This window comes from Hypanus sabinus, chromosome 24 (genome assembly GCF_030144855.1).
Source record: "Hypanus sabinus isolate sHypSab1 chromosome 24, sHypSab1.hap1, whole genome shotgun sequence".
NCBI classification, from domain to species: domain Eukaryota; kingdom Metazoa; phylum Chordata; class Chondrichthyes; order Myliobatiformes; family Dasyatidae; genus Hypanus; species Hypanus sabinus.
In genome coordinates, this window is record NC_082729.1 from 512,275 (window position 1) to 539,618 (window position 27,344).

Genomic DNA, 27,344 nt, shown 5'->3' on the forward strand with positions numbered 1-27,344 from the left:
TGGAGCTTGAAATGTTGATATTGCTGTTTGTGCTAAACTTGGAGCCACAGTCAGCGGCTTCTCTCTTTGTGAAATCCTTATCCCGAGTGCAACATGCTGCAAGCCCACAGCACCCACTGGTCAGCAAGGCTGGGGGTGCATAGCACTAGCATTCAGCTGCTTGCAGCATGTCCTGAACACAGCAGCCCCTGTAACTGTAACTGCAGATCTGTGCACATCACTATCTGGACTCGGCCTGGCATAGCTAGATACTTTTCTAGAAAGTGTTTTGATTTTAGGTTGTTATTAAGTAAGTTTGGTGTCAAGCCTAAATAGCAATACTTGATCTTCCTGCAGCTTGAAGAGCACAGAAATACACAAAAACAAATGAGGCTGCTACAAAAGAAACAAACCCAGATTATCCAAGAGAAGGATCACTTGCGGAATGAGCATAGCAAAGCCATTCTAGCACGTAGCAAGCTGGAGAGCTTGTGTCGTGAGCTGCAGCGCCACAACCGAACGCTCAAGGTAAGCTGATTGTTCATTCTAAATGGGTGGGCAGACCATATCAATGGGAATCGGGTTTAATATCACCAGCATATGGCATGAAATTTGTTAACTTAGCAGCAGAAGTACAATGCAATTCATGATAATAGAAAGAAAAATAAAACTCTGAATAGCAAGTGTGTGTGTATGCCCTAACCCTAATATAGTTTAATTAAATATGTCGTGCAAAAAATAGGAAATGTAAAATTGGTTCAATGCCCATTCAGAAATCAGATGGCAGAGAGAAAGAAGCTGTTCCTGAATCACTGAGTATTTGCCTTCAGGTTTCTGTATCTCCTTGATGGGTAGCAATGAGAAGAGGGCATGTCCTGGGTGATGGTGGTCCTTAATAATGGATGTTGCCTTTTTGAGGCACGCATGTGCAGATGTCTTGGTTACTATGGAAGCTAGAACCCATGATGGAGCTAACTAATTTTACAACTTTTGTAACTTCTTTTGATCCTGATAGATTAATGCAGTTAAATAATTTGATTCCTGTATCTGGTGGTAAATTTGCTTGTCTTTTGGGGTGGTTAGCAACTGGCCACATGGTAGAAGACAAGGATGTGGCCAGGATCCGTGAGAGTTCGCCTAGATAGCCAGGGACACAGTAAGGCAGGAAAGGAAATACTTAAATGACTTCAATGCCTGAGGTTTAACAAGCAAGGCAGACAAACTCACAATATGGATTGGTTCTGGGACTGGCATATCAAACCCATAACAGAAACATGGCTGAAAGAAGGGAAGGCCTGGATACAGATGTACAGGTGTGACTCAAGTGCAGTTAAGCCTGGAGAGGTGTGTAGCTGTTTGATGAGAGGGGACGTAACAGCTGTACTTGATTAATGTTCTTGGTAGATTGTCCTGTGTGGCCACATGTTTAGAAGTTGGAAACAAGAAGTCGAGTGTCACTCTAGTGGGGGCTGTATTATTGACACCCTCCCATCCAATCATCAGTAGGAACTGGAGCTGGTGTGTGGGGAAATTGCTCATTGTTGTAAGAATAATAGAGTTGTATTAGTGGGAGGTGTTAATTTCCCTGGTATTGGCTGGGCCACCCAAAGTGTTAAGGACCTGGGTCGGATGGAATTTATGGACTGTGCAGGAAAGTTTACAGAGTCATTAGTTGGAGGCCTCAACCAATGTTCCCTCTAATTTATAATGACCAGTGTCAACAAAAATCTTGCTCTCTGCAGTTTTTTACCCAGTGATTACAACATGTGCACACTGAATAATTTGTTCAATACAAACAGTAGAAATATGCCAGTTCTAACATCTGTAGACAAATCATCACTAACCCCACATTGTTAACACTGTCTGCATCAGAAACTTGAAAAGGAAATGTGATTGTGTACGATCGTGAAATGTACTTAACATGCCAATGAGGTAGAGGGTGACAACCCTTTGTGCGCCAGTAGCAGAAGATGTGAGCGCCCACACCTTAGAGGGAGTGTTGTCCTCGATTTAGGAAGGTCCAATGCCAGACCTCTTCTTGGGAATGAGGCAGAATAATTGAAGTGGCGGTTGGGGAACACTTCAGCTCTAATGACCGTTAATTTTAGTTTTAAGACCGTAATAGAAAAGAATAGGTCAGGTCCATGGGTTAGGGTCCTAAACTAGAGCTGGGCCAGTTCTAGTGGAATTATTTTAACAGACCCATTTGGCCCAATGAGTCTAATTAGACAGATACAGCAGGTTGATGGGTGGGCCTGTTTGAAAGGGAAGAAACTAATGTTAAAAGCCTCGCATTTGCCAAAGTGATAGCAAGTGTTCATGAGCAACGTGTTCCTGTTAGGGTGAAGAGTAAATCTGGTAAGTTCAGGGAAATTTACCTCTTCCCCTGTCTGACTTGAGCCACAGGAGGTGGGTGGGATTTTTAATTAATGTTTCATCTTTGTGTTCACTGAAGAAAAAGATTGTAGTTGCTCAAGGGATAAGCAAAAAAGCTTTGGAGAGCCTCCATATTGCCAGAGAGGATGTTTTTGCAGCCTTGTAACACATTAAGGCAGATAAATCCCCAGGGCCTGCCCAACTGCATCCTCAGACTTTGTGGAAGGCCAGAGAGGAAATTCTGGAAGCCCTTATAGATATATTTGTTTCATTGTTAGCCAGTGATGTAGTTCTGAAGACTGTTGTTGTTCTGTGGTTTAGAAAAGGCAGCAAGGACAAGCCAGAGAGGCTTAATATCAATGGTGGGGAAGTTCCTGGAGGGAATTTTGAGGAACAGGATCCACCAGCATTTGGATAGGCAGAGTGGAAATTAGAATTCCACCGGGCTTTGTTAGTGGGAAGTTGTGCTTGACGTACCTTTTAAGAGTTTTCTGAAGAAGTAATCAAAAAGTTAGATAAGGGTAGGGCAATGGATGTTGTCTATTTGTACTAGCAAGGCCTTCGACATGGTCGTTACATATATTAATTGGTTATGATGACCTGATTGAAAATGTAGATGTAAGACTGCATATATTATGAAGATTGATGGCGAGTAGCATAGCACACTGACAATGGATACCATGGAATATCGATCAGATGCGGATAAGGGCAAAGAACCTGACCAAATGTGAATTATTGCACTTTATGATATTGAACAGTAAAGACACATGAATGCTCAGGATATGTACATTGTGTAGGTAGAAGGGATTCATTTAGTTGTCTTTTGTTTCCTGATTTAATTAGGTTGGCATAACCTTGTGGGTCGAAAATCTTTTGTACTTGTGTATTGTACTATGGTATGCTAATCTGAAAGGTTAAATCCCATGGACTCCAGGAAGAGCTAGTTTAGATGGATTCAAAATTGGTCTCTGGAAATGGCAGCTACTGTACTGCAGGGATTGGTGTTGGGGTCATTCTTATTTGTTATAACTAAATGATTTGAATGCACTATGCTTGATCAGTACGCTTGTGGATGACACGAAATTAAAAGTGGCTGATAGTGAATAATTTATCATGGATTACAAGTGGGTCTTGATCAGATAGGGAAGTGGGCTGAGGAGTGGCAGATGGATTTTGATACAGGATGCAATTTGGAAAGTCAAACCAGTGTAGGATTTATACAATGAGTAGTAGGGCACAAAGGAGTGTAATGGAACAGAGGGGTCCAGGAGTACAAGTGCATAGTTTGTTGAAAGCAGCATAAGTGGATGGGGCGGGGGAGCGGGGGGAAGGTGTTTCACTCACTGACATTGAGTACAGTAATTAGGATGCTACGTTCAGGTCCAAGTACAGGATACTTGCCTTCATTAGCTGGTGCATTGAAGACATGAGCAGACACTTCATAAAACATTGGTTAGGTCACAGACACTATAGAAAGGACCTGATTTCTGAGAAATCTTTTCACCTTAAAGAGATCTGAAAGATTGGATTTTCATGCAGAGGGTTAAATAGAACAAGGTGCCAGAGGAAGTGGTAGAGGCACAATTAATAGTGCAAACCTTTGTATTTAAAAGGCTTTTGTGCAGGTGATTGGATATAAAGGGAAATCAGATTAGTGTAGTAAAGCATTAGAGTTGATGTGACTGAGCTGCGCCGAAGAGCCTGTTTCTATGCTGTATGAGTTTATTTTTCCCTAGTTCTGATGAAAGTTCATTAACCTGAAATGTTCACTCAATTTCTTTGTACACACATTGTCAAGTACTTCCTCTTGAGTACTTCCACCATTTTCTGTTTTCCTGTTTTTCAGCATTTATAGTAAATTGCTTTTGCATAGGTTACATTTGGACTCTTATCCAAGTCAAAAAAGTATGTAAATAATCAAGGCCTCACTAGTTACAACTTGGCAACTTTAAAATAGCTCATTTATCCCTTGGACCTTACAAATTGGCACTAGCAAGACATAGTGATGACATAGTGCTCCCAGGATGAGGCTTTCCGTTCCAGAACTTCTCAAATGTCCTCTTTCTTTCAGGATCGTGGTTTCCCTTCTGGCGTCATCAAAGATGCCCTCACCTGCATCTCCTCCACTTCCTGCACTTCAGCCCTTAACCCATTGTCCCGTCACCACAACAGGGACAGGGTTCCCCTTGTCCTCACCTACCACCCCACCAGCCTCCGGATCCAGCATATTATCCTCCGCAACTTCTGCCACCTTCAACAGGACCCCACCACCGAGCACATCTTTCCCTCCCTACCCCTCTCAGCTTTTCGCAGGCATCGTTCCCTCTGCAACTACCTGGTCCACACGTCCCTCCCCACAGAACTCCCACCTGGCACTTATCCCTGCAAGTGCAAATGATACACCTGTCCCCACACCTTCCCCTCCCCCCCCCCCCCCCCCCCCTTACCACCATTCCGGGCCCCAGACAGTCCTTCCAGGTGAGGCAACACTTCACCTGCGAGTCTGCTGGAGTCGTCTGTTGCATTTGGTGCTCCCGGTGTGGCCTCCTCTGCATCAGCGAGACCCGACGCAGATTGGGGGACCGCTTCGTCGAGCACCTACGCTCCGTCCATCACAATAGACAGGACTTCCCGGTTGCCACTCACTTCAACTCTGCCTCTCATTCCCATCTAGATATGACCATACATGGCCTCTTCTACTGCCATGATGAGGCCTAACTCAGGTTGGAGGAGCAACACCTCATTTATCGTCTGGGTAGCCTCCAGCCTGGTGGTATGAATATTGAATTCTCCAATTTCCGGTAATTCCCTCCCCTTCCCCCTTCCCCTATCCCAGGTCCCTCTCTCCCCTTTCAACTTTCTGCTTCTTTATCTCTACAGTTCTTTCATGCTTATCCCCTCCCACTCCCCCCCTTTATCTTCCCTCTGATTGGTTTTCCATCTGGTGCCTCTAGCCCTTCCCCCTCCCCTATCTCTATTACTGGGCTTCGGCCCTCTCTTCCCCCCCCCCCCCCCCCCATTCCTGATGAAGGGTCTCGGCCCGAAATGTTGGCTACTCTTTTCTCACGGATGCTGCCTGACCTGCTGAGTTCTTCCAGCGTCGTGTACGTATTCCAAGACATAGTGATGTTTTGCAGCAGCAATGGGAACTAATTACTGTATTAAATACTCTTTATGTGGACTGCAATCTGCAGCCTGTAATTTCCCTTTGGGAGATGAGTTTTTAAGCAGTCTGTATGACCTGAGTTTTTGTGGTATCCTGAAGGTTCTGGTGAACCTGGACTCCCGAATGCAGGTACAACTGTGGCAGCCTTTGCTGGAGCAGATTCCGGGCCAGATTAATGGGATGGGGCATGGGCCAAAAAGCTGAAGACAGACTGATGTTTAGTCAATGTAAGCACTGTCAGATTAAAAAGATGAAGGACTTTGAGGCAGAGGGCGAAGATTGAACCGGTGTTCAGCTCACTTTTCCATGAGGCTTCACTCACCTCAGTGCTGAACTGACTGCAGCTGTGGCAGTGATCGATGATCACCTCAACACTGAGTGGGCTCCGTGCCTCTGGCCTGTGGACATCGGGTTCCTGGAACGGTTTAATTCGCCTCATTGCTGAATGGACTCTGTGGCTGTGGACTTGCTTTCAGTGACTCTGCAGTTCATATTCTGTGTGTTCTCTGTTTTATTGTTTGTGTGTTTTGTTCTTTATTTCTCACACTGGATGTTGACTGGGGTTTTTTCATGGAAGAAGATTAATCTCAAGGTTGTAAATAGTATACATATGTTGTACTTTGAACGTGTTATCTCAAAGTTCAGAGTATATTCATTATACAAGAATGTATGCTATATGCAACCTTAATTTGTCAATTGCAAGCATCCACAAAATGAAGAAACCCAGTAGAACCCATTAAAAAAAAGACCAACAAACTCCCAATGTGCAGAAGAAAAAACAAATTGTGCAAGCATTAAAAGTAAGTCAACAGCATTCAGAATTGAAGATCATTAAAGTGAGTCCAAAGCCATAACACCTGTCCTCACTGCAGCTGATCCAAGAGCCTGTTAGTTGCAGGCCACAGTGTTAGTTCAGCACCTCGCAGAGCAGCGATGCTGAACACTGGCCCATTTTGCTCTTCTGACCCCAACACCCTGACTTTTTCAATCTAGCCCAGTGCTTAAATTGGCCAAACAGCGAGTCAGTCCTTACTCTCGGACCCGGGTTGTGTGGCTTCGATATGCTCTCTGGCCAGGGATCTGCTGCCTTGATTAAGCCCGTACTGAATCTTTCCAATTCAGCCTGGTGCTTAAATTGGTCAACCCTCTGTTTGTTCCTGGTTCTCGGGCCTGAGCCCCAGCCCGACTGCCTCGGCTCAGTTTGGTTGCTTTGAATAGTCTCCAAATCGCAGCCAAACATTGGCTTGTTGCCCGCTCTTGGGCCTGGGCTCCACCTTGATTGACATGTCTCTTCCACAGTGCAACAGTCCTGCACCTTCGAGATTTCAGTTCACACCTCAAAAATGCCAGGTGGTGCAGGCGGTTCAAAAGCTCAACTCTGACAGGGAAGTTGCAGACTACTGATTGCAGTGATCATTTACCAGAAAAGAGTGTGATAAATAGTTAGTTGTTCTTGCTACCAGTAAGTCATTGTTGTGCTTCACCAATACCATCTTGTAAAACATCCTCTCTCTGTGTAAATCGATGGTTTGCAAGTTGGTTTTTTACCTTGGATGCTGTGTCTTGGTGATTATATTTGACAGCCCAGTTGAGGTTTATTCCTTTGTCAGAAAGTTTTGTTAGCCAGTGGGTCAATTTCAGCTTTATTACATACCATAAAATGTGAGACAAGTAACAAATAAAATTGTTGCCTTTCTTGTGTTTGTCAGTATTATAATTTTATATGTTTATAAAATATTCCCAAAGGAAGAAGGTGTTCAACGTGGAAGGGATGAGGAAGAAAAGCGTAAAGAGATCACTTCTCACTTCCAAGTAACTCTAAACGATATCCAGGCACAGATGGAACAACACAATGAACGGAATTCCAAACTGCGCCAGGAAAACATGGAGTTGGCTGAGAAACTGAAGAAACTGATAGAGCAATATGAGCTGCGAGAGGAGGTAAACCAATTGTAATGTTTGTTGGAGACTCTCTGTTCGAAATGGAGTTTATTGTCTTGTTCTACATCTGGTTAATTGAATTGGATGTGGTACCGTGGATTGCTAGAGATGAACACATTTTGTCAAGGGTAGCACAGTGCAAGGTTGAGGAGTGGGACACTGGTCCACACTTCCGGATCTTTCACTAATTTCAAGTATCGCATGCACTCTTATTGTGATTTCCATGTACTGATTAAGGAAACTTTACTGAACACATTTGACATACTCCAGTTTTTTTGAGAAGTATTTTTTGTCTATTTCCAATCAAATGTTCTGAAGCTATCAGCAAACATTTGACCAAACTTCTTTCTATTACGTAAAACAAAATGCCAACTGCATTCATGCTCCTTCCAGGTGGCAAGTAGGGTAGAGTTGTCTTTACTAGGAAATGTTTGATTTCAAATATTAACCCTTATATCAAAGTATTCAGACATTTTATATGTAAAGACCCAATGTATGTGAAGACTCAGTATATTCTGCTTCAGATAAAGCCAAGGCTTGTTTATGAAAGTGGCAGGATTGACAGGGGTGAGGTTTGGTGCAATGCTTTATATTGAAAGTATAGTTTGTCCCAATGAAGTAAGCATCCTTTTAGCAAGTTCATTTGGTGAAAGTAAAGCAGGAGACAGTGTCTACAATGGTACATGCAGGAATCAATGAACTGCTTTTGTGTTGAGATGGTATCAGTTTTTAATCATGAAAACTTGTTCACAGCACATTGACAAAGTGTTCAAGCACAAAGATCTACAACAACAACTCATTGATGCCAAGCTCCAGCAAGCACAGGAGCTACTGAAAGAAGCAGAAGAAAGGCATCAGAAAGAGAAAGATTACGTGAGTTATCAAATCCTTTGAACTTTCTCTTTCAATTATTATGCACATAAAGGCACCAGTGTAATTGAACATGCTGATTTGCTAACCATATGCATTTTACAATGCCTTAAAAGGAGATTAAATATTTCATGGCAATTTATGCAGTATAAACAGGCAAAAATATTGACAATGCTAGAAAATAAATTATTTGGCAGGTTGGCCAAAAGTCAGTCAAAGAAGCAGTCCATTTAGTCCATCATATCCCTGCCAATCATTATTTAGTCATATGTATTGATCTCATATTCCAGCACCAGGCCCATTAGTCTTCTGTACCTTGTCGACTCAAGGGCTTTAAGGGAATACTGACCTGACCACCTCGGGTATTGATTTCCAAATAACTAATAACCCTGGATGAAAATCTTGCCCTTAACTTCCCTCCAGTGCTCTTACTCTTCACCCTAAACCTGTGTTCTCTGGTTTTACATGCCTCTGTTATGGGGAAAAGTTTCTCACTATCCTGTCTATGTTCATAATTTTGTACCCTTCCATCAGACTCCCACACCCTTCTCCCACTCCCATTCCTCTGGTCCATGAAGCAAAACCAGATTACCTTGTCATTCCTTTGAATTGAAATGTTCCATCCAAGATACCATCCTGGTGTTTTTCTCTTTACTCTCTCCGGCCCAAATCATGTCCTTGTAATGTTCCAGGGACATTGGGATCTGTTTCGAAGGGATGGTCTACATCTGAACCGGAGGGGTACTAACATTCTTGCAGGAGTATTTGCCTGTGCTGCTCGGGGGGGGGGGGGGGGGGGTGGTTTAAACTAGATGTGCAGGGTGCAGGGATCCAGATCCAGAGGGTTGGTCAGAAGGTGCATGGGGTTAAATGTGTACAAGGTTTGGGTGATCTTGAGAAGGTCATCAAAATTCAGGGTGCAATTTGCCCGATGGAAGTTCAAGGAGCTGGGTTAGGTACAGTAGACAGTGTTTTAAGCAAAGAGAGGAGGAATGGGCTAAGAATTCTATACTTGAATGCGCGTAGTGTCAGAAATAAGACAGATGAGCTTGAAGCTCAGATGAAAATGGGGAACTACGATATTGTTGGGATAACGGAGACATGGCTGCAAGGGGATCAGGCCTGGGAATTGAGTGTACCAGGGTATACGTGCTATCGTAGAGACAGAAATATGGGAAGAGGGGGTGGGGTGGCCCTGTTGGTGAGGAATGAGATTCCCAAGAGGTGACTTGGGAACAGGGGAAGTAGAGTCTGTGTGGATTGAGCTGAGGAACAGTAAGGGTAAAAAGACCCCAATGGGTGTTGTGTACAGGCCCCCAAACAGTAGCGTGGATATTGGGTACAAGTTGATTAGGGAGTTAACATTGGCATGTGCTAAAGGTAATGCAGTCGTTATGGGAGATTTCAACATGCAGGTGAACTGGGAGAATCAGGTAGGAGCTGGACCCCAGGATAGGGAGTTTGTGGAGTGTCTAAGGGATGTATTTTTGGAACAGCTTGTGCTTGAGCCAACCAGGAACGAGGCTATTTTGGACTTGGTGATGTGTAATGAACAGGAATTGAGAAGTGATCTTGAAGTAAAGGAGCCATTAGGAAGTAGTGATCATAACATGATAAGTTTTTATCTACAATTTGAGAGCGATAAGGGCAGATCAGAGGTGTCAGTGTTGCAATTAAATAAAGGAGACTACGGAGCCATGAGGGAAGAGCTGGCCAAAGTTAAATGGGCGGATGCCTTGGCAGGAAAGACAGTGGATCAGCAGTGGCAGATATTCTTGGGCATAATACAAAAGATGCAAATGCAGTTCATTCCAATGAGAAGGAAGGATTCAAAGAGGGGGAAGGGGCCACAGTGGTTGACAAAGGAAGTCAGAGATTGTATAGCATTAAAGAAAAAGAAGTATGACAGGGCTAAGATGAGTGGGAATACAGATGATTGGGAAAGTTTTAAGGAACAGCAGATCTTAACTAAAAAAGCAATACGGAGAGAAAAAATCAGGTATGAGCTCAGTCTAGCCAGGAATATAAAAGGGGATAGCAAAAGCTTTTTTAACTATGTGAAGAGAAAGAAGATAGTTAAGAACAATGTTGGCCCCTTGAAGGATGAATTGGGAGAAATTGTTATGGGAAACAGGGAAATGGCAACAGAATTTAATGCATACTTTAGATCTGTCTTCACCAGGGAGGACACAAGCAATCTCCCAGATGTATGGATGGGCCAGGGTCATAAGATATCAGAGGAATTGAGACAGATTGACATTAGGAAAGAAACTGTGATGAGTAGACTGGTAGGACTGAAGGCTAATAAATCCCCGGGTCCAGATGGTCTGCATCCGAGGGTTCTAAAAGAGGTGGCTCAGGAAATTGCGGATGCATCGGTAATCATTTTCCAATGTTCCTTAGATTCAGGATCAGTTCCTGAAGATTGGAGAGTGGCTAATGTTGTCCCACTTTTCAAGAAGGGAGGGAAGGAGAAAACGGAGAACTATCGCCCTGTTAGCCTAACGTCAGTCGTGGGGAAGATGCTTGAGTCCATTATTAAGGACGAAATAGTGGCACATCTAGATGGCAGAAATAGGATTAGGCCGAGCCAGCATGGATTTACCAAGGGCAAATCATGCTTGACTAATCTGTTGGAGTTTTTTGAGGGTGTAACAAGGATGTTAGACGAGGGTAAGCCAGTAGATGTTGTGTACCTAGATTTTCAGAAGGCATTCGATAAGGTGCCACATAGGAGATTGGTGAGTAAAATCAGAGCTCATGGCATTGGTGGCAGGGTTTCAACATGGATAGAAAACTGGTTGGCAGATAGAAAGCAAAGGGTAGCAGTGAATGGGTGTTTCTCAGACTGGCTGGAGGTGACTAGTGGGGTACCACAGGGCTCTGTATTGGGACCACAGCTCTTTACGATTTATGTCAATGATTTAGATGAGGGCATTGAAAACTATATCAGCAAGTTTGCTGACGATACTAAACTGGGTGGCAGTGTGACATGCGAAGAGGACGTTAGGAGAATACAGGGAGACTTGGATAGGCTGAGTGAGTGGGCAGATACTTGGCAGATGTCATTCAATGTGAATAAATGTGAAGTTATCCACTTTGGAAGCTGGAACAAGAGGGCAGAGTATTGTCTGAACGGTGTCGAGTTAGGTAAGGGAGAAATGCAAAGAGACCTAGGAGTCCTAGTTCATCAGTCAATGAAGGTGAATGAGCAAGTGCAACAGGCAGTGAAGAGGGCAAATGGAATGTTGGCCTTTGTTACAAGGGGAATTGAATACAAGAGCAAGGATGTTCTTTTGCATTTGTACAGGGCCCTGGTGAGACCACACCTGGAATATTGTGTACAGTTTTGGTCGCCAGGTTTAAGGAAGGACATTCTGGCAATTGAGGAAGTGCAGCGTAGATTCACTAGGTTGATTCCTGGGATGGCAGGGCTGTCTTACGCAGAGAGATTGGAGAGATTGGGCTTGTACACGCTGGAATTGAGGGGATTGAGAGGGGATCTGATTGAAACGTTTAAGATAATTAAAGGATTTGATAGGATTGAGGCAGGAAATATGTTCCAGATGTTGGGAGAGTCCAGTACCAGAGGGCATGGATTGAGAATAAGAGGTCAGTTATTTAAAACAGAGTTGAGGAAGAGCTTCTTCTCCCAGAGAGTTGTGGAGGTGTAGAATACACTGCCTCGGAAGACGGTGGAGGCCAATTCTCTGGATGCTTTCAAGAAGGAGCTGGATAGATATCTGATGGATAGGGGAATCAAGGGATATGGGGACAAGGCAGGGACTGGGTATTGATAGTGAATGATCAGCCATGATCTCAGAATGGCGGTGCAGACTCGAGGGGCCGAATGGTCTACTTCTGCACCTATTGTCTATTGTCTATCTATTGTCTATTGTCTAATATCCTTGTTTATCAATAATCCATCTCCCTCTGCCTATTTGGGCTCTGTTTCCACTGCTCCATGGGGAAGGAAGTTCCAAAGATTGGATTCTCTGAGAATAAGCAAAGGATGACCCCTTTAATGGGATTATGTGGGTGTGACCCCTTATGTTTGAACAATGAGCTAGTTCCAGATTACCACAACAGGAAACAATTACTCTATAACTGCTCAACACCACTCAGGATTGAACATGTCATAATTAAACTACCTCCCTCTTTTAATCTCAAGAGAATGCAAGCCTCATCTGTCTAACCTGTCCCCATAGATAACACAGCACTTTCAGCCATTTATGTAGCAAACCTTCCCTGAACTGTTTCCAGTGTACTGACATCCTTACATTGGGAGACTATTCCTGTACTATGTATTCCAGATCGGGGCTCACCAGAGGCCTCTTAACCAGATGAAGAATCTCACCCAAAACGTTGACCATCCAATTCTCTATGATCGTTCCACTGCAATCCTGAAGTTTTTTTTTTGCTCGAGGTTCCAGCATCTGTATTCTCTTGTGTGTCAATAATCTTTTTACATTGTGCTTGATTCCCCGAGCAATGTGCTAACACCCTATAAGCTTTCCTAATTGTTTCTTGTACTACATCATTGGAGATTCAAACTAGAGGACATGATTTGAGAGTTAGGGGGCAGAAGTTTAAGGGAAACACGAGGGGGTATTTCTTTACTCAGAGAGTGATAACTGTGTGGAATGAGCTTCCTGTATAAGTAGTAGAGGCCAGTTCAGTTGTGTCATTTAAGGTAAAATTGGATAGGTATATGGACAGGAAAGGAGTGGAGGGTTATGGGCTGAGTGCGGGTAGGTGGGACTAGGTGAGATTAAGGGTTCGGCACGGACTAGGAGGGCCAAGATGGCCTGTTTCCATGCTGTGATTGTTATATGGTTATATCAGATTGGAAGAGTTTAGTCCTAACATACACCACCTCCGCCAACTATAACCCAAACCAGTTCCCAACAGGGGTCTAGTCCTAACATATACCACCTCCACCAACAATAACCCCAACCACTTTCCAATATGGGTCAATCAATGCCTTTCAAATGGCAAGGGAAAATGTTACATAAAGCTTTTTGTGATGTTTTTGGAACTGATTTATGCTAGAACCTTTCCTGATATAAATTTCTAATTATTAAATGAACAGTTAAACCCTTTATCGTGCTGGGTATGACATTTGGCATAAATTCAGATCATTGTCATTCAACCCTATACTGCCAAACAAAGCAACATTCCTTCAGACCAAGGTACACAGCACAGTACATGTATCTCACTCACATCAGGTAATATTCCCACAAACAAATTAACATATAATAAACACGAGGAAATCTGCAGATGCTGGAAATTCAAGCAACACACGCAAAATGCTGGTGGAACGCAGCAGGGCAGGCCAGGAAAGATAGTAAGAGATTCTCTTACTATCTTTCCTTTCAGTTAGTCCTGACGAAGGGTCTCAGCCTGAAACGTCGACAGTGCTTCTCCCTATAGATGCTGCCTGGCCTGCTGTGTTCCACCTGCATTTTGTGTGTGTTGCTAACATATAATAAGGTGCCTTATACAAGTTTAAAAAGTAAATGGTATAACACTACTGGCACGTTATGTGTGATGAGACCTGGGTGATGGCAGGGAGTTCAGCTGCCTGAGGGAAGAAGCTGTTTCCCATTCTAACAATTCTTGTCTTAATGCTATGGTACCTCCTGCCTGATGATGGGGTGGGGAGGGGGTCAAAGAGATTGCTGGACAGATGGGAGGGGTCATAACGTTTTAAATAATTTTTCATAATGTTTTCAATGCAATCAGAGAAAGACTGCAGTAGCTGGAAACATCCAGCAAGTTGTGCAGTCTCTGTGGAGAGAAAAACTTTAACCTGATTTGTTGTTTCCATTTTTCCTGAAACAATCGAATGTCCTTGTCCTTCCATAGAAACCTCTCATTTTTTTCTCTTCAATGTTTTACCTTCAACAGAGAGAGAAATTATAAGACAGCTTGGTGGCATTAAGGGTGACACTAAGGGTAACGTTATTATAGCAACAGAGGCCTTAGTTCAATTCACACCACTGTATGTAAGGAGTCTGTATGTGCTCCCTGTGGCCATGTGTGTTTCCTCCTGGTGCTCCAGCTTCTATCCACATGCCAAAGACACAAGACCATAAGATATAGGAGCAGAATTAGGCCATTTGGCCTATCTAGTCTGCTCTGCCATTTCATTTTGGCTGATCCAATTTTCCTCTAAGCCCCAAACTCCTGCCTTCTCTCCGTATCCCTTCATGCCCTGACCAATCAAGAATCTATCAACCTCTGCCTTAAGTATACATAAAGACCAGGTCTCCACAGCTGCCTATGGCAAAAATTGCACATGCTAGTAGGTTAATTGGTCACATGGGTGTAATTGGACAATATGGGCTCATTGGGCCAACTGTTACCATCCTGTATCAAAATAAAAGTTTTACTCTTCAGGAAAAATGTCACAGCAGTGCTCACACTGAACATACTGGATGGCTCATCTACTGAGGTTATATGGATGGAATTGAGGAATAAAACAGGGAAGATAACATTAATAGACTGGATTTAGAGGAGCAATTCTGTAGGGAGATGGCAGACAGTTGCAAGTAAAATATGGCTGTGATAGATGATTTTAACTTTTGCATATTGACTAGGACTCCCATACTGTAAAAGGACTGGACAGGGATAGTTTGTCAAATGTTCAGAAAAGTTTCTTTGATATGTAGAGGTTTCAACTAATGTGAATGGATTATTGAATTTTCTATTAGTGAACAAGACAGGGCAAGTGACAGAAGTGTGTGCAAGGAGGTACTTTGGATCTAGTGATTGCAATTTCATTAGTTTCAAGTTAATTATGGAGAAGCAGGAGTCTGGTCCTTGGGTAGAGATTCTAAATTGGAGAAAGGCCAATTTTGATGGCATCAGAAATAATCTGGCAAGTGTTGAATTAGGATAGGTTGTTTTTTGGCAAAGGAATGCTGGGCAAGTTGGAGGCATTTAGAAGTGAAATATTGAAAGTTGATAGTCATAGAAAAGTGCGGCATAGAAACAGACACATCTAGTCCATACCAAACCTTTTAAAGTGCCTACTTCCATTGACCTGCACCCGGACCATAGCCCTCCATAACTGTCCCATCCAAACTTCTTAAATCAAGCTTGCACTTGTGCTGGCAGCTCGCCCCACACTCTTATGACTCTGAGTGAAGAAGTTTCCTTTAAGCATTTCACCTTTCACTTTTTTTGGGAACCTCTATTGCTTTTGCTCTGTCTAATATTGATTAGGGATCCAATAAATTACTCCTCACAGTTTAGTGCCATTAGTTAATTTCTTGGCTCCATCTAAAACAGATTGAAGAATGGTTTGAATTTACAAATAGTGAACGCCAGAAAACTAGGAAATTTACATCAAACAGAAAATGCGGGGAATATTCAGCTGGTCATGGTGCATCTGTGAGAAGAGAAGCAAAGCTGATGTTTCTTCATAATTGGAATAGAGACAATTAACTAGTTCAGCTGCAGAGACTACATGATGGGGTTGTCTCTGGGGGTTAAACAGAGCAACCTTAGATGAACTGTAAACAAGGTTATCAGATTAGTGAGTGAATGGAGGCAGTTTTAGAGTGAGAACATGAAGAAAGAATGTTAGTTGTGCAATATAGAGCAGGAAGGCCCAGCAAAGCTGGTGAGGCAACTTCACTCTTCAGAGGGACAAAGAAGGGATGGGTGGACAGTCAGACTTTTTCAGAGTGGGAATGTCAGATACATTTATGATGAGATTAGATGTGGGGTTGTTTGTTTCTTTAAAGAGTGGTGGGTGTTTGAAACAAGCTGCCAGGCATAGTGATGGAAGTATGTATGATCATGGTGTTTTAAGAAGTTTTTAGATAGGCGCAGGAATATGGAGGGATCTGGATCACGTACCGGCAGAAGCGATGAGCTAAATTTGTATTATGTTGACTTGAGAGGCTTTGGTGAGAGGCTAAGAAGAAAGACCGATAAGTTTTACTTTTCACTTTACTCTTAGAATGAGTGCAGTGAGGAAGTTAGTTAGGCCAGTATTGTGCTTCTCTTGTAGGATATAGGAGATCAGGGTCCCACATCCTACAAGGTCCTTTGTCCCTGAGAACTACGCCTGTGCAGTGTGTAGAGCTCCAGCTCCTCGCTGTCTCCATTAAGGAACCATATGGGATCTTGAGCATATTGAAGATGAGGGTTTCAGTGAAGTGATCACCCCTGAGGTACAGGTGGCAGATGTGTAGGCAGTTGCCAGGAGAAACAAAGGACACAGACAGACAATGCAGGGTGCCAGAGTCAGCATTTAGAAGGACTAAAAAGGGTTATGAAATTCTTAGTCCTACTTGCCAAGAACATAAAGGCAGTTTGTACATCTAGTGTAGCTGAAAAGGGATAGGTCCACTTGTCAAAGATGTGTGCAGCCAAAGGAAGTAGGTGAGGTCCTTGTTGGATACTCATCAGCAACATTCCCCCTAGTTTTTTTTAAACAGCTGCGCAGATCAGCCATAGCTCTGAGTAGAAAATTTTTACAGTCTGAAAACTACGTGACACTTTAAAGGTGGTGGGGGCGCTTTGTAGCAAGGGGGGGGGGCAGCTAATGGCATACAGGCTTAATTTAAGAAATGAATTGCTTATAACTATTTGATCTTCAGTGCCTCAAAATTGATAATAATAATCACATTAATTACCTCATCTCTTGCAAACCCACTGTTCTCTTAGACTTTGCTTGAAGCATGTTATAGTTGTTGAAAGGCAATGTGACACTTGTGTATTTGGCATATTATGAACGCGGAAATTGTGCTATTTTTGGCCCCAGCCTACACATTGTTGCCGTTTGCTACGGTAGTACAGTGTTAGCTAGTATGATTCCATACTCTAATCATGCAGTGATGCAATTTTTGTGAATTAGGATATGGTGTTCAATGGGGTAGAGTTCAGAATCTGCACTTTTAAATGGTCTTGACCACATTTCTCTAGCTCGCAGCCTAATAGAGATATCACTGTCCCACTTTTATGTACCTTCTTCAAGATTACACCATTGAACAATGTGGCCTATGGTGATGTCCTACTGACCAATCACGAATCTACTTTTCTTTCAAATATAATGCTAATACTGAGCTGTATGCAGTTCAAACAACACACACAAAATGCTAGTGGAACGCAGCAGGCCAGGCAGCATCTATAGGAAGAAGTACAGTCAATGTTTCAGGCTGAGACCCTTTGTTAGGACAGGTCTCGGCCCGAATCGTCAACTTCTTATAGATGTTGCTTGGCCTACTGTATTCCACCAGCATTTTGTGTGTGTTGCTTGAATTTCCAGCATCTGCAGATTTCCTCGTGTATGCAATTTTAACTTGATTTCCAGATTTATTTTCATTTGTGATTGAGTGGAAAGATTGAAGTGTGGGATGATTTATGTCCTGAAGAATGTAAGTTTCTCTATAGCAAAGAGTTCTCGAGGGTCAAACTTAGAATTCTGGCTGCAGCAAAGAGTGTGAACAATAGTCCAACCAGAAGAGTCTGGAGACAACAAAATCTTGGACCGGATCAGGGCTTGTTACATTTCCTCGGTTTCTCTTCCCTCAGATGCTGCCTGAAAATTCATTTACTTCACATTTCACCCTGGAAATGGTGACACAGATGATTATGGAAGTAAGGAGGCATTTGACACACTCCCCTAGGCAAAGGCATTGAGAATAGGAGTTTGTGATATCATGTTGCAACTGTACAAAACTTTGGTCAATTTTCAACTATTCTGGTCTTCTCACTGCAGGAAGGATGTGGCATCAGAGCTCACTGGGAAAAAATGAAAGTGTAGACTATTTTCTAAATGGAGGGAAAATTCAAAAATCTGAGGTGCAAAGAGGATTGGGAGTCCTCATGCAGGATTCCCTGAAGATTAATTTGCATGTTGTGTTAGTGGCGAGGAAAGCAAATAATATGTTGGCATTCATTTTGAGAGGGCTAGACTATAAAGCAAGGATGCAATGTTGAGACTTTATAAAATACTGGTGAGGTCTCACTTGGAGTATTGTGAGCAGTTTTGGACCCCTTATCTAAGAAATGATGTACTGACATTGGAGAGGATTCAAAAGAGGTTTACAATAATGATTCTAGGATTGAAAAGCTTGTCATATGAGGAGTGTTTGGCTCTAGGCCTGTATTCACTAGAATTCAGAAGAATGAGGATGTCACTAAGGTAGGAGGTGTTGTGGATAATGAGGTGGGTTTTCAAAGCTTGCAGGGAGATTTATGCCGGTTAGAAGAATGGGCTGAACGTTGGCAGATGGAGTTTAATGCTGAGAAGTGTGAGGTTCTACATTTTGGCAGGAATAATCCAAATAGAACATACAGAGTAAATGGTAAGGCATTGAGGAATGCAGAGGAACAGAGAGATCTAGGAATAACAGTGCATAGTTCCCTGAAGGTGGAGTCTCATGTAGATAGGATGGTGAAGAAGGCTTTTGGAACGCTGGCCCTTATAAATCAAAGCATTGAGTACAGAAGTTGGGATGTAATGTTAAAATTGTACACGGCATTGGTAAGGCCAAATTTAGAATATTCTGTGCAGTTCTGGTCACTGAATTATAAGAAAGCTATCAATAAATTAGAGTGCAGAGACAATTTACTAGGATGTTACCTGGGTTTCAGCACTTAAGTTACAGAGAAAGGTTGAAGAAGTTAGGTCTCTATTCATTGGAGCGTAGAAGGTTGAGGGGATTTGATCGAGGTATTTAAAATTTTGAGAGGGATAGATAGAGTTGACGTGAATAGGCTGTTTCCATTGAGAGTAGGGGAGATTCAAACGAGAGGACATGATTTGAGAGTTAGGGGGCAGAAGTTTAAGGGAAACACGAGGGGGTATTTATTTACTCAGAGAGTGATAGCTGTGTGGAATGAGCTTCCTGTAGAAGTAGTAGAGGCCAGTTCAGTTGTGTCATTTAAGGTAAAATTGGATAGGTATATGGACAGGAAAGGAGTGGAGGGTTATGGGCTGAGTGCGGGTAGGTGGGACTAGGTGAGATTAAGAGTTTGGCACGGACTAGGAGGGCCGAGATGGCCTGTTTCCGTGCTGTGATTGTTATATGGTTTATATTGTTATATGACATTGAAACCTATTGAATGTTGAAAGACCTCGAAAGAGTGGATGTGAAGAGGATGTTTCCTATGGTGGGAGAGTCTTAAACCAGAGGACACAACCTCAGAATGGATGGATGTCTTTTAGAATGGAGATGAGGAGGAATTTCTTTAGGCAAGAAGTGATGAATCTGTGGAATTCTTTGCCATGGGCAGCTGTGGAGACTGTCTTTATGTACATTTAAGGCAAAGGTTGATGGATTCTTGATTAATCAGGATAGAGGCAGGAGATTGAAGCTGAGAGGGCAATGGATCATCCATGATGAGATGGCAGAGCAGACTTGATGGACCGAGTGGCCAAATTCTGTTCCTATAACTTGTGGTCAAATGGTCTTGGGAGAGATATACAGGGCTTATTCTCCCCAAACATCAGGGGTTCAGGGGGTGACCTTGAAGTTTATAAAATTATGAGTCTTGGATTGGATTGATAGACATTTTTCATACTGAGGGAGTCTAAAACTAGAGGAGAAATGGAGATCTGAGAGTCAGGTTTTTGACACGGCTGTGGTTATATGAAAGGAGTCGACAAAGGAACTGGTCGAGACAGAAGCAGTTACAGCATTGAAAAGATATCTTGTGTAGGAAGGGAGTAGAGGGCTACGAGGCGAGTGGGTGAATGAGAGAGTAGAAAGCAGTATCGACAAATTGGGCAGAAAGGATAGTTCCTTTGCACTATGGTGCCATTTGGGACACTTACTTTCTTTGGCTGGAAGATAAAACTTTATAAAACGTTGTTTAGGCCACAGCTGGAATATTCTGTACCATTCTGGTTGCCATGTTAAGGAAGAATATGGAGAGGTTCAGAAGATATTACCCAGGATGTTGCCTGAGGTGGAATGTTTCAGTTGAGGAGAAACTGGATAGGTTGGGATACATTTTCTATAGAGCTGAGGAGGGACCTGAATTGTACAAAATTGAGGGGCATGGATGGAATGAAACCTTTCTACATAGCAGTCATCTCTGTGTCCAAAGGGCACATGTTTAAGATGAGGAATATGTGGCTTACGGCAATTTAAGGAAGAGCCTTTCACCTAGAGAGTGATTGCATTCTGAAACATGCTGCCTGAGAAGATGGTGGAGGTTTGTGCTCTCATAGTATACTTGACTGATAATGGATAAGAGCCAAATGCTGCTAACGGAATTTGTATAGATAGGTACTCAATAGCAGAGATGACACAAACAGTTCTTCAGTGTGGACGTGCTTTCTTTTGATGCCTATTTTTCATAATACAACAAAGGTTAATTATTCAATTTTAATTCCCTAATATCCAGCATTGGAATACAGCTGTGCTTAATTCTAAATTTATCTGGTGTAAACATGTCTTTTCAATATCTGCCAATACATGCAAAACACTGGAATTATCAGCAGCTTGCTTTGAGATTGATGACTTTTGTGTGAACTTTACCTTTTTTGGCCTTGAAGAATAACTCATCCTCTCTATAATGGGCTATATTTAGACTTGTGATGAACACACTTAAAATATTGCAAAATGATTTCTAACCATTTTGTCTGGGCTTCAGCTGTTAAAGGAGACTGTGGAAAGCCAGAGAATGTGTGAACTGATGAAGCAACAAGAAATTCATCTGAAACAGCAGGTGTGTTGAAGTAGACATTCTCACATTCTTGTGATTAGATATGCTAAAGCAAAGTATTTATTTGCTGATGATATGAAAATGATCCATTGCATTCACAGAATTGGTTTGTTTCCTTGTCCTGTACATGAAGCTGTATATTTGATTGGAGTGATCTTGGTGAGGTGAAGATAGACAGGAGTCCTTTTCCTGATATCTCCCCTTTTCTCAATCTCTGTGTCTCCATCTCTGGAGCCAGGCTGTCTACTTATATATTTTATAAGTGTACTGACTCTTATAGCTATCTTAAATGTACCTTTTCTCACCCTGGCACTTGTTTTTTTAAAAAAAACAAATGTTCTCAGGAGAAGGCTTTCCATTCCAGAAAATCTGATTTCCCCCTCCTTGCCTTCTATGACTGATGCTGCCTTCAGCCTGATCTCTTCATTTTCCGGACATCTGCCTTTGCCCATCTTTCTGCTGCCTTAACAGGGAAAGTTCCCTTTGTCCTCACCTGCTACTATTGAGACTCCGCATTATTCTCCGCAACTTCTGCCATCTTCAAATGAGATCCTGTCGCTAAACACATTTTTACCTCCTACTCACTCTCCGCTTTCTGCAGGGATCTCTGTGATTCTCTTGTCCATTCATCCCCCTCCACCAATTTTCCTCCTGGCACTTATCCCTGCAGGTGGAAGAAGTGCTTCACCTGTGTATTCACCTCCTCCCTCTCCTCCATTTAGGGCCCTGAACAGTCCTTCCAGGTGAGGCAACACTTCATCTGCGAATCTGTTGGAGTCGGCTATTGTGTCTGGTGCTCCCAGTGCAGCCTCTTCTACATTAGTGAGACCTGACGTAGAAACAGCCAGCCATCTCAATTCCACTCCCCATTTCCATTGCAACATGTCAGTCCTCTACTGCCACGATGAGGTCACTCTCAGGTTTGTGGAGCAACACCTCATTCCTTCTGGGTAAACTCCAACCTGATAGAATGAACGTTGATTTTTCTAAATTCTGATGATTTCTTTCCCCTCCTATTTCTTTGTTTATCTATTCCCCATTCTGTCTTCCCTCTCACCCTTTCTCTTCTCTCCTCCCCATCACTTCCCTCTACTGCCCCTCCTCCTTCCCTTTCTCCCATAGGCCACTATCGTTTCATAACAGATTACTCCTTCTTCAGCCCTTTACCTTTTCCACCAATCATCTCTCCCCCCCCCCCCCCACTCAGCCACCTTGCCCCTCATCTAGTCTCACCTGGTAGCTTGTACTCCTTCCTCTCCTCCCACATTCTTATTCCTTTCCAGTCTTGAAGGAAGGGTCTCAGCCCGAAATGTTGACTATTTAGTCCTTTCCATAGATGCTGCCTGACCTGCTTGAGTTCCCCCAATGTTTTAATGTGGTCCAAAAGATCACTACTCATTTACCACCCATTTCATTAGCTTCCTTCATTTTCTGCACAGTAAAACCTGAAGGGTAATATTCATTAAAATTCACTCCTGTTTCCTTTTGTTCTGTACACAGATGACCATTTTCTCCTTATCCACCATTTTAGTCTTTGTCTATAGAATCTCTATTGATTTTTACCTCCCTCTGCCTGCCAGATCCTACTCATAGCCTCTTTCCCTCTCCCGACTTCTGCCTGAAGTACATTCCTACACTCAAGTTCAAAGTAGATGTATTATCTAAGTGCAAATATGTCACCATATACAACCATGAGATTCATTTTCTTGTGGGTATTTATGGCAAATACAAAGAAACAACAAAAAGCAAGTATAATAATAATAATGAATGGGCAATAAATATTGAGAACATAAGATGAAGAATCCTTGAAAGTGAGTCCATGGGTTGTGGAAACAGTTCATTGTTGGGGTGAGTGAAGTTATTCCCTCTGGTTCAAGAGCCTGATGGTTGATGGGCAATAACTGTTTCTGAACCTTGTGGTCTGGGTTCTGAGGCTGTTGTACTTTCTTCCCGATAGCAGCAACAAGAAGAGAGCTTGGCCTGGATGGTGGGGGTCTCTGATGATGGATGCTGCTTTCCTGTGACAGTTGTCTCTGTTAATATTTTCAGGGGGGGGGGGAGGGTTTTACCCATGATGGTCTGAACTGTATCCACTACTTACAGTCACTACTTGCAATCATCAAGAGATTCACAGGCTTCCAAGTCCCTATGCACAACAAATGCTTCCTTGCTTTACTTAACCTGAGCCTCACTATTTCTCATCAGCCAGCACTCCCTAAACTTACAAGCCTTGCCCTTCACTCTTAACAGGAACAGGCAGGCCCTGAGCTTCTGACACCGCACATTTAAAGGCAGACATTCCTTTCCCTATAAATAATCTTGCTCAATCAGCCACTGCAAATTCCTGCTTAGTGGCTAAGTGTTTGCTCTGTTTCAATTCAGAACCTGTGAATCCATCTTATCTTACTCCATAATTGTTTTTAAAATAATACAGTTATGGTCACTGGACCAAAGTGCTTGTTGTCAGATACTTCTGCGTTGGCCTACCTTATTCCCCAGGTAGCTATCCAATGTTCTGCCCTCTCGTAGGTCCCCCACTTTATTGATCAAGGAAGTTATATTTCACATTCTTGAAGTACTCAAAATAATAAAACTTAATAATCCAAGTTACTGCAGATTTCCAGCATCTGCAGTCTCTCTCAATTCCAGTGTTAATGCTTATTTATTTTATATTTTATTAGTTGGCACTCTACACTGGAAAGTTTGAAGAATTCCAGACTACTCTGTCAAAAAGCAACGAAGTATTTACAACCTTCAGACAAGAGATGGAAAAGGTAAAGTTTATCACTTTGAAGATGTGCCATGGCTGATGGTTTGTAACTTAACAAGCTATTTGGCCTAACATACCATGCAAATTTAGCTGTAATATTTTTCCAGTAAGGCAGCTCAGATGTTTCAAATATTGGTAATTACAAGAGTTAGCAACTTTATTATAAACTTTATCAAAACCCTCTGTATTAAATCTTAATTTTCTGAGTGGAAATTTTGAGGTTCTGTTTTATAAATCTTGTGACCCAAATTTTAGTGGTCCATTCTCTTTGAAACAGAAAATCTGTGTTACACAATACCAGAAATCGCCTTTACTCTGTTACTCTGTATTGACACTAAATTATCATCCTTTGGATTACAGAAATGATCTTGAAGACGCTCTTCCTCGGGACGTTATTATCCACTCAAGATTATAAGTGGGATAAATACTTATGCCTGATAACAAAAAGCTAAATATAGAAAGGAACAAAATTGCCATTATTTAGAATAGGTGTAATTGTCAGTTTATCCCTATTAGTACCAAGCCCTAGAAAGAAATGTTTAATTTAGAAATAGAGGCCTGTCTCACCATTCTGATTAAATATGCCCAGGTTATTGAGAGAGGTTAGAGTTGAGGTTGCTGGGGCTTTGATCAAGGTCTGGTGATGCAGTGGCAAGGCCTTTGTTCAAGAAAAGAAATAGGCAAGTCCTTAAATTATAGACCAGTGAGTCTCACATCAGTGGTAAGGAAAGTAATGGACAGGATTCTTAGGTGTAGGATTTATGATCATTCAAAAAGCTGATTAGGGACAGCCATCATGGCTTTGTGTTGGAGCAGGTCATGTCAGACCAGCTGGATCAAGGTTTTTAAAAGGGGGATGACAGTGAATATGTTAGATCACACAGAATTCTGGAGCAACTCTACAGCATCTGTGGAGGGAAATGAGCAATTATTTCAGGCTGAGACCCTTCATCAGGACTGGATGCGAAGAGGGCAGAAGCCAGACTGTTCATTTCCCTCCATTCATACTGCCTGACCTGTTGAGTTCCTTCTGCATTTTGAGTGTGTGCTCAAGATTTCCAGCATCTACAGAGTCTCTTGTCTCTGTAGTGAAGGTAGAGCTGTGGATTTAGTAAAGAATTCACCAAGGTCTCAGGTGATGGGCTCATCCAGAAGCCACGGTAACTTGACTGATTGGTTCCAAAATTGGCTTGCCATTGAAGGGGGGACATGGTGGCATAGCAGTTAGCATAACATTATTACAGCACCAGGAACTGGGATTCAGTTTCTGAAACTGTCTTAAAGGAGTTTGTACATTCTCCCTGTGACTGTATGAGTTAATTTCCGGTGCTGCAGTGTCCTCCCATATACCAAATATATAAGGGTTAGTAGATTGATGGTCACATGGGTGTAATTGGGTAGCGTGGGCTCATTGTACCAAAAGGGCCTGTTACCATGTTGTGTCTCAAAATAAATCTAAATTAAAAATTAAGACGAGTGTAGTTGTGGTTGGGTCTTATTCTGGATAGAAGTCTTGTGTTCTACAGGGACACTGGTGTCTTCCCTATCATTGTGGGGGATTTCAAGCAGACCATCTTGAACAGCTATCACCTACATATCACCTGTGGAACCAGAGAAGTCAACACAAATGATCACCATCAAGAACACTTGCCTTGCCACCCAGCACCCACACTTTGGAAAGTCCGATAACCTGGCTGTACTTCTACTCCCAGTGTATCAGCAGAGACTAAAGACAGCAGCACCAATGAGGGCCAAAAAGGCATGGTCAAGCGAAGTGGAGAAGTACTTACAGAACTGCTTCAAGTCAGTGGACAGGACGATTTTGGGGGATTCATCTGAGTCTGAGTGATGCACCACAATTGTCACTGACTTTATCAAGACTTATGTTGATGAGTGTGTACTGGACATGCCCAAACTAAAAGCTGTGGCTGAACCAGGAGATTTGTCGTCTGTTGAGGGCTAGGGCTGTGGAATTCAAGACTGGTGGTCCAGAACAGGCACAACCTATGACAGACAGACATACTTTATTGATCCAGAAAGAAATTGGGTTTCGTTACAGTCGCGCCAACCAAGAATAGTGTAGAAATATAGCAATATAAAACCATAAATAATTAAATAATAAATAAGTAATGCCAAGTGGAAATTAGTCCAGGACCAGCCTATTGGCTCAGGGTGTCTGACACTCAGAGGAAGGAGTTGTTAAGTTTGATGGCCACAGGCAGGAATGACTTTCTATGACTCACAGTGTTGCATCTCGGTGGAATGAGTCTCTGGCTGAATGTACTCCTGTGCCTAACCAGTAAATTATGGAGTGGATGGGAGGCATTGTCCAAGATGGCATGCAACTCGGACAGCGTCCTCTTTTCAGACACCACTGTCAGAGAGTCCAGTTCCACCCCCACAACATCACTGGCCTTAAGAATGAGTTTGTTGATTCTGTTGGTGTCTGCTACCCTCAGCATGCTGCCCCAGCACAGAACAGCAAACATGATAGCACTGGCCACCACAGACTCGTAGAACATCCTCAGCATCTTTTGGCAGATGTTAAAGGACCTCAGTCTCCTCAGGAAATAGAGATGGCCCTGACCCTTCTTGTAGACAGCCTCAGTGTTCTTTGACCAGTCCAGTTTATTGTCAATTCGTATCCCCAGGTATTTGTAATCCTACTCCATGTCCTTCTCCATAAGAATGTAAAAGGAATCTTAAGAAAGAGATTAGAAAAGCTAAAAGAAGATACGAGGTTGGTTTGGCAAATAAGGTGAAAGTAAATCCGAAAGGTTTCTACAGTTATATTAAAAGCAAGAGGATAGTGAGGGATAAAATTGGCCCCTTAGAGAATCAGAGTGGTCAACTATGTGTGGAGCCGAGGGAGATGGGAGAGATTTTGAACGATTTCTTCTCTTCGGTATTCACTAAGGAGAAGGATATTGAATTGTGTAAGGTGTGGGAAACAAGTAAGGAAGTTATGGAACCTATGACAATTAAAGAGGTGTAAGTACTGGCGCTTTTAAGAAATTTAAAAGTGGATAAATCTCCGGGTCCTGACAGGATATTCCCCAGGACCTTGAGGGAAGTTTATGTAGAAATAGCAGGAGCTCTGACGAAGATCTTTAAGATGTCATTAGAAACGGGGATTGTGCCGGAGGATTGGCGTATTGCTCATGTGGTTCCATTGTTTAAAAAGGGTTCTAGAAGTAAGCCTAGCAATTATAGACCTGTCAGTTTGACAGGTAAATTAATGGAAAGTATTCTTAGAGGTAAATTAATGGAAAGTATTCTTAGAGATAGTATTAATAATTATCTGAATAGACAGGATCTGATTAGGAGTAGCCAGCATGGATTTGTGCGTGGAAGGTCATGTTTGACAAACCTTATTGAATTTTTTGAAGAAGTTACGAGGAATGTTGACGAAGGCAGTGGATGTAGTCTATATGGACTTCAGCAAAGCCTTTGACAAAGTTCCACATGGAAGGTTAGTTAAGAAGGTTCAGTCGTTAGGTATTAATGCTGGAGTAATAAAATGGATTCAACAGTGGCTAGATGGGAGAT

At 42.5% G+C, this 27,344-nt stretch overlaps 1 protein-coding gene across 1 annotated transcript in view; it reads left to right on the forward strand.

Annotated features, from left to right (window-relative positions):
* The window catches only part of LOC132380381 (alpha-taxilin-like), a 66,614-nt gene that overhangs the window by 29,994 nt on the left and 9,276 nt on the right, over positions 1-27,344 (forward strand). Inside the window, exons 4-8 of the mRNA XM_059949118.1 lie at positions 337-507; positions 7,268-7,462; positions 8,216-8,335; positions 20,954-21,028; positions 23,707-23,799. Coding sequence (XP_059805101.1) covers positions 337-507; positions 7,268-7,462; positions 8,216-8,335; positions 20,954-21,028; positions 23,707-23,799 — 654 coding nt within the window. The remainder of the gene's footprint in view (positions 1-336; positions 508-7,267; positions 7,463-8,215; positions 8,336-20,953; positions 21,029-23,706; positions 23,800-27,344) is intronic.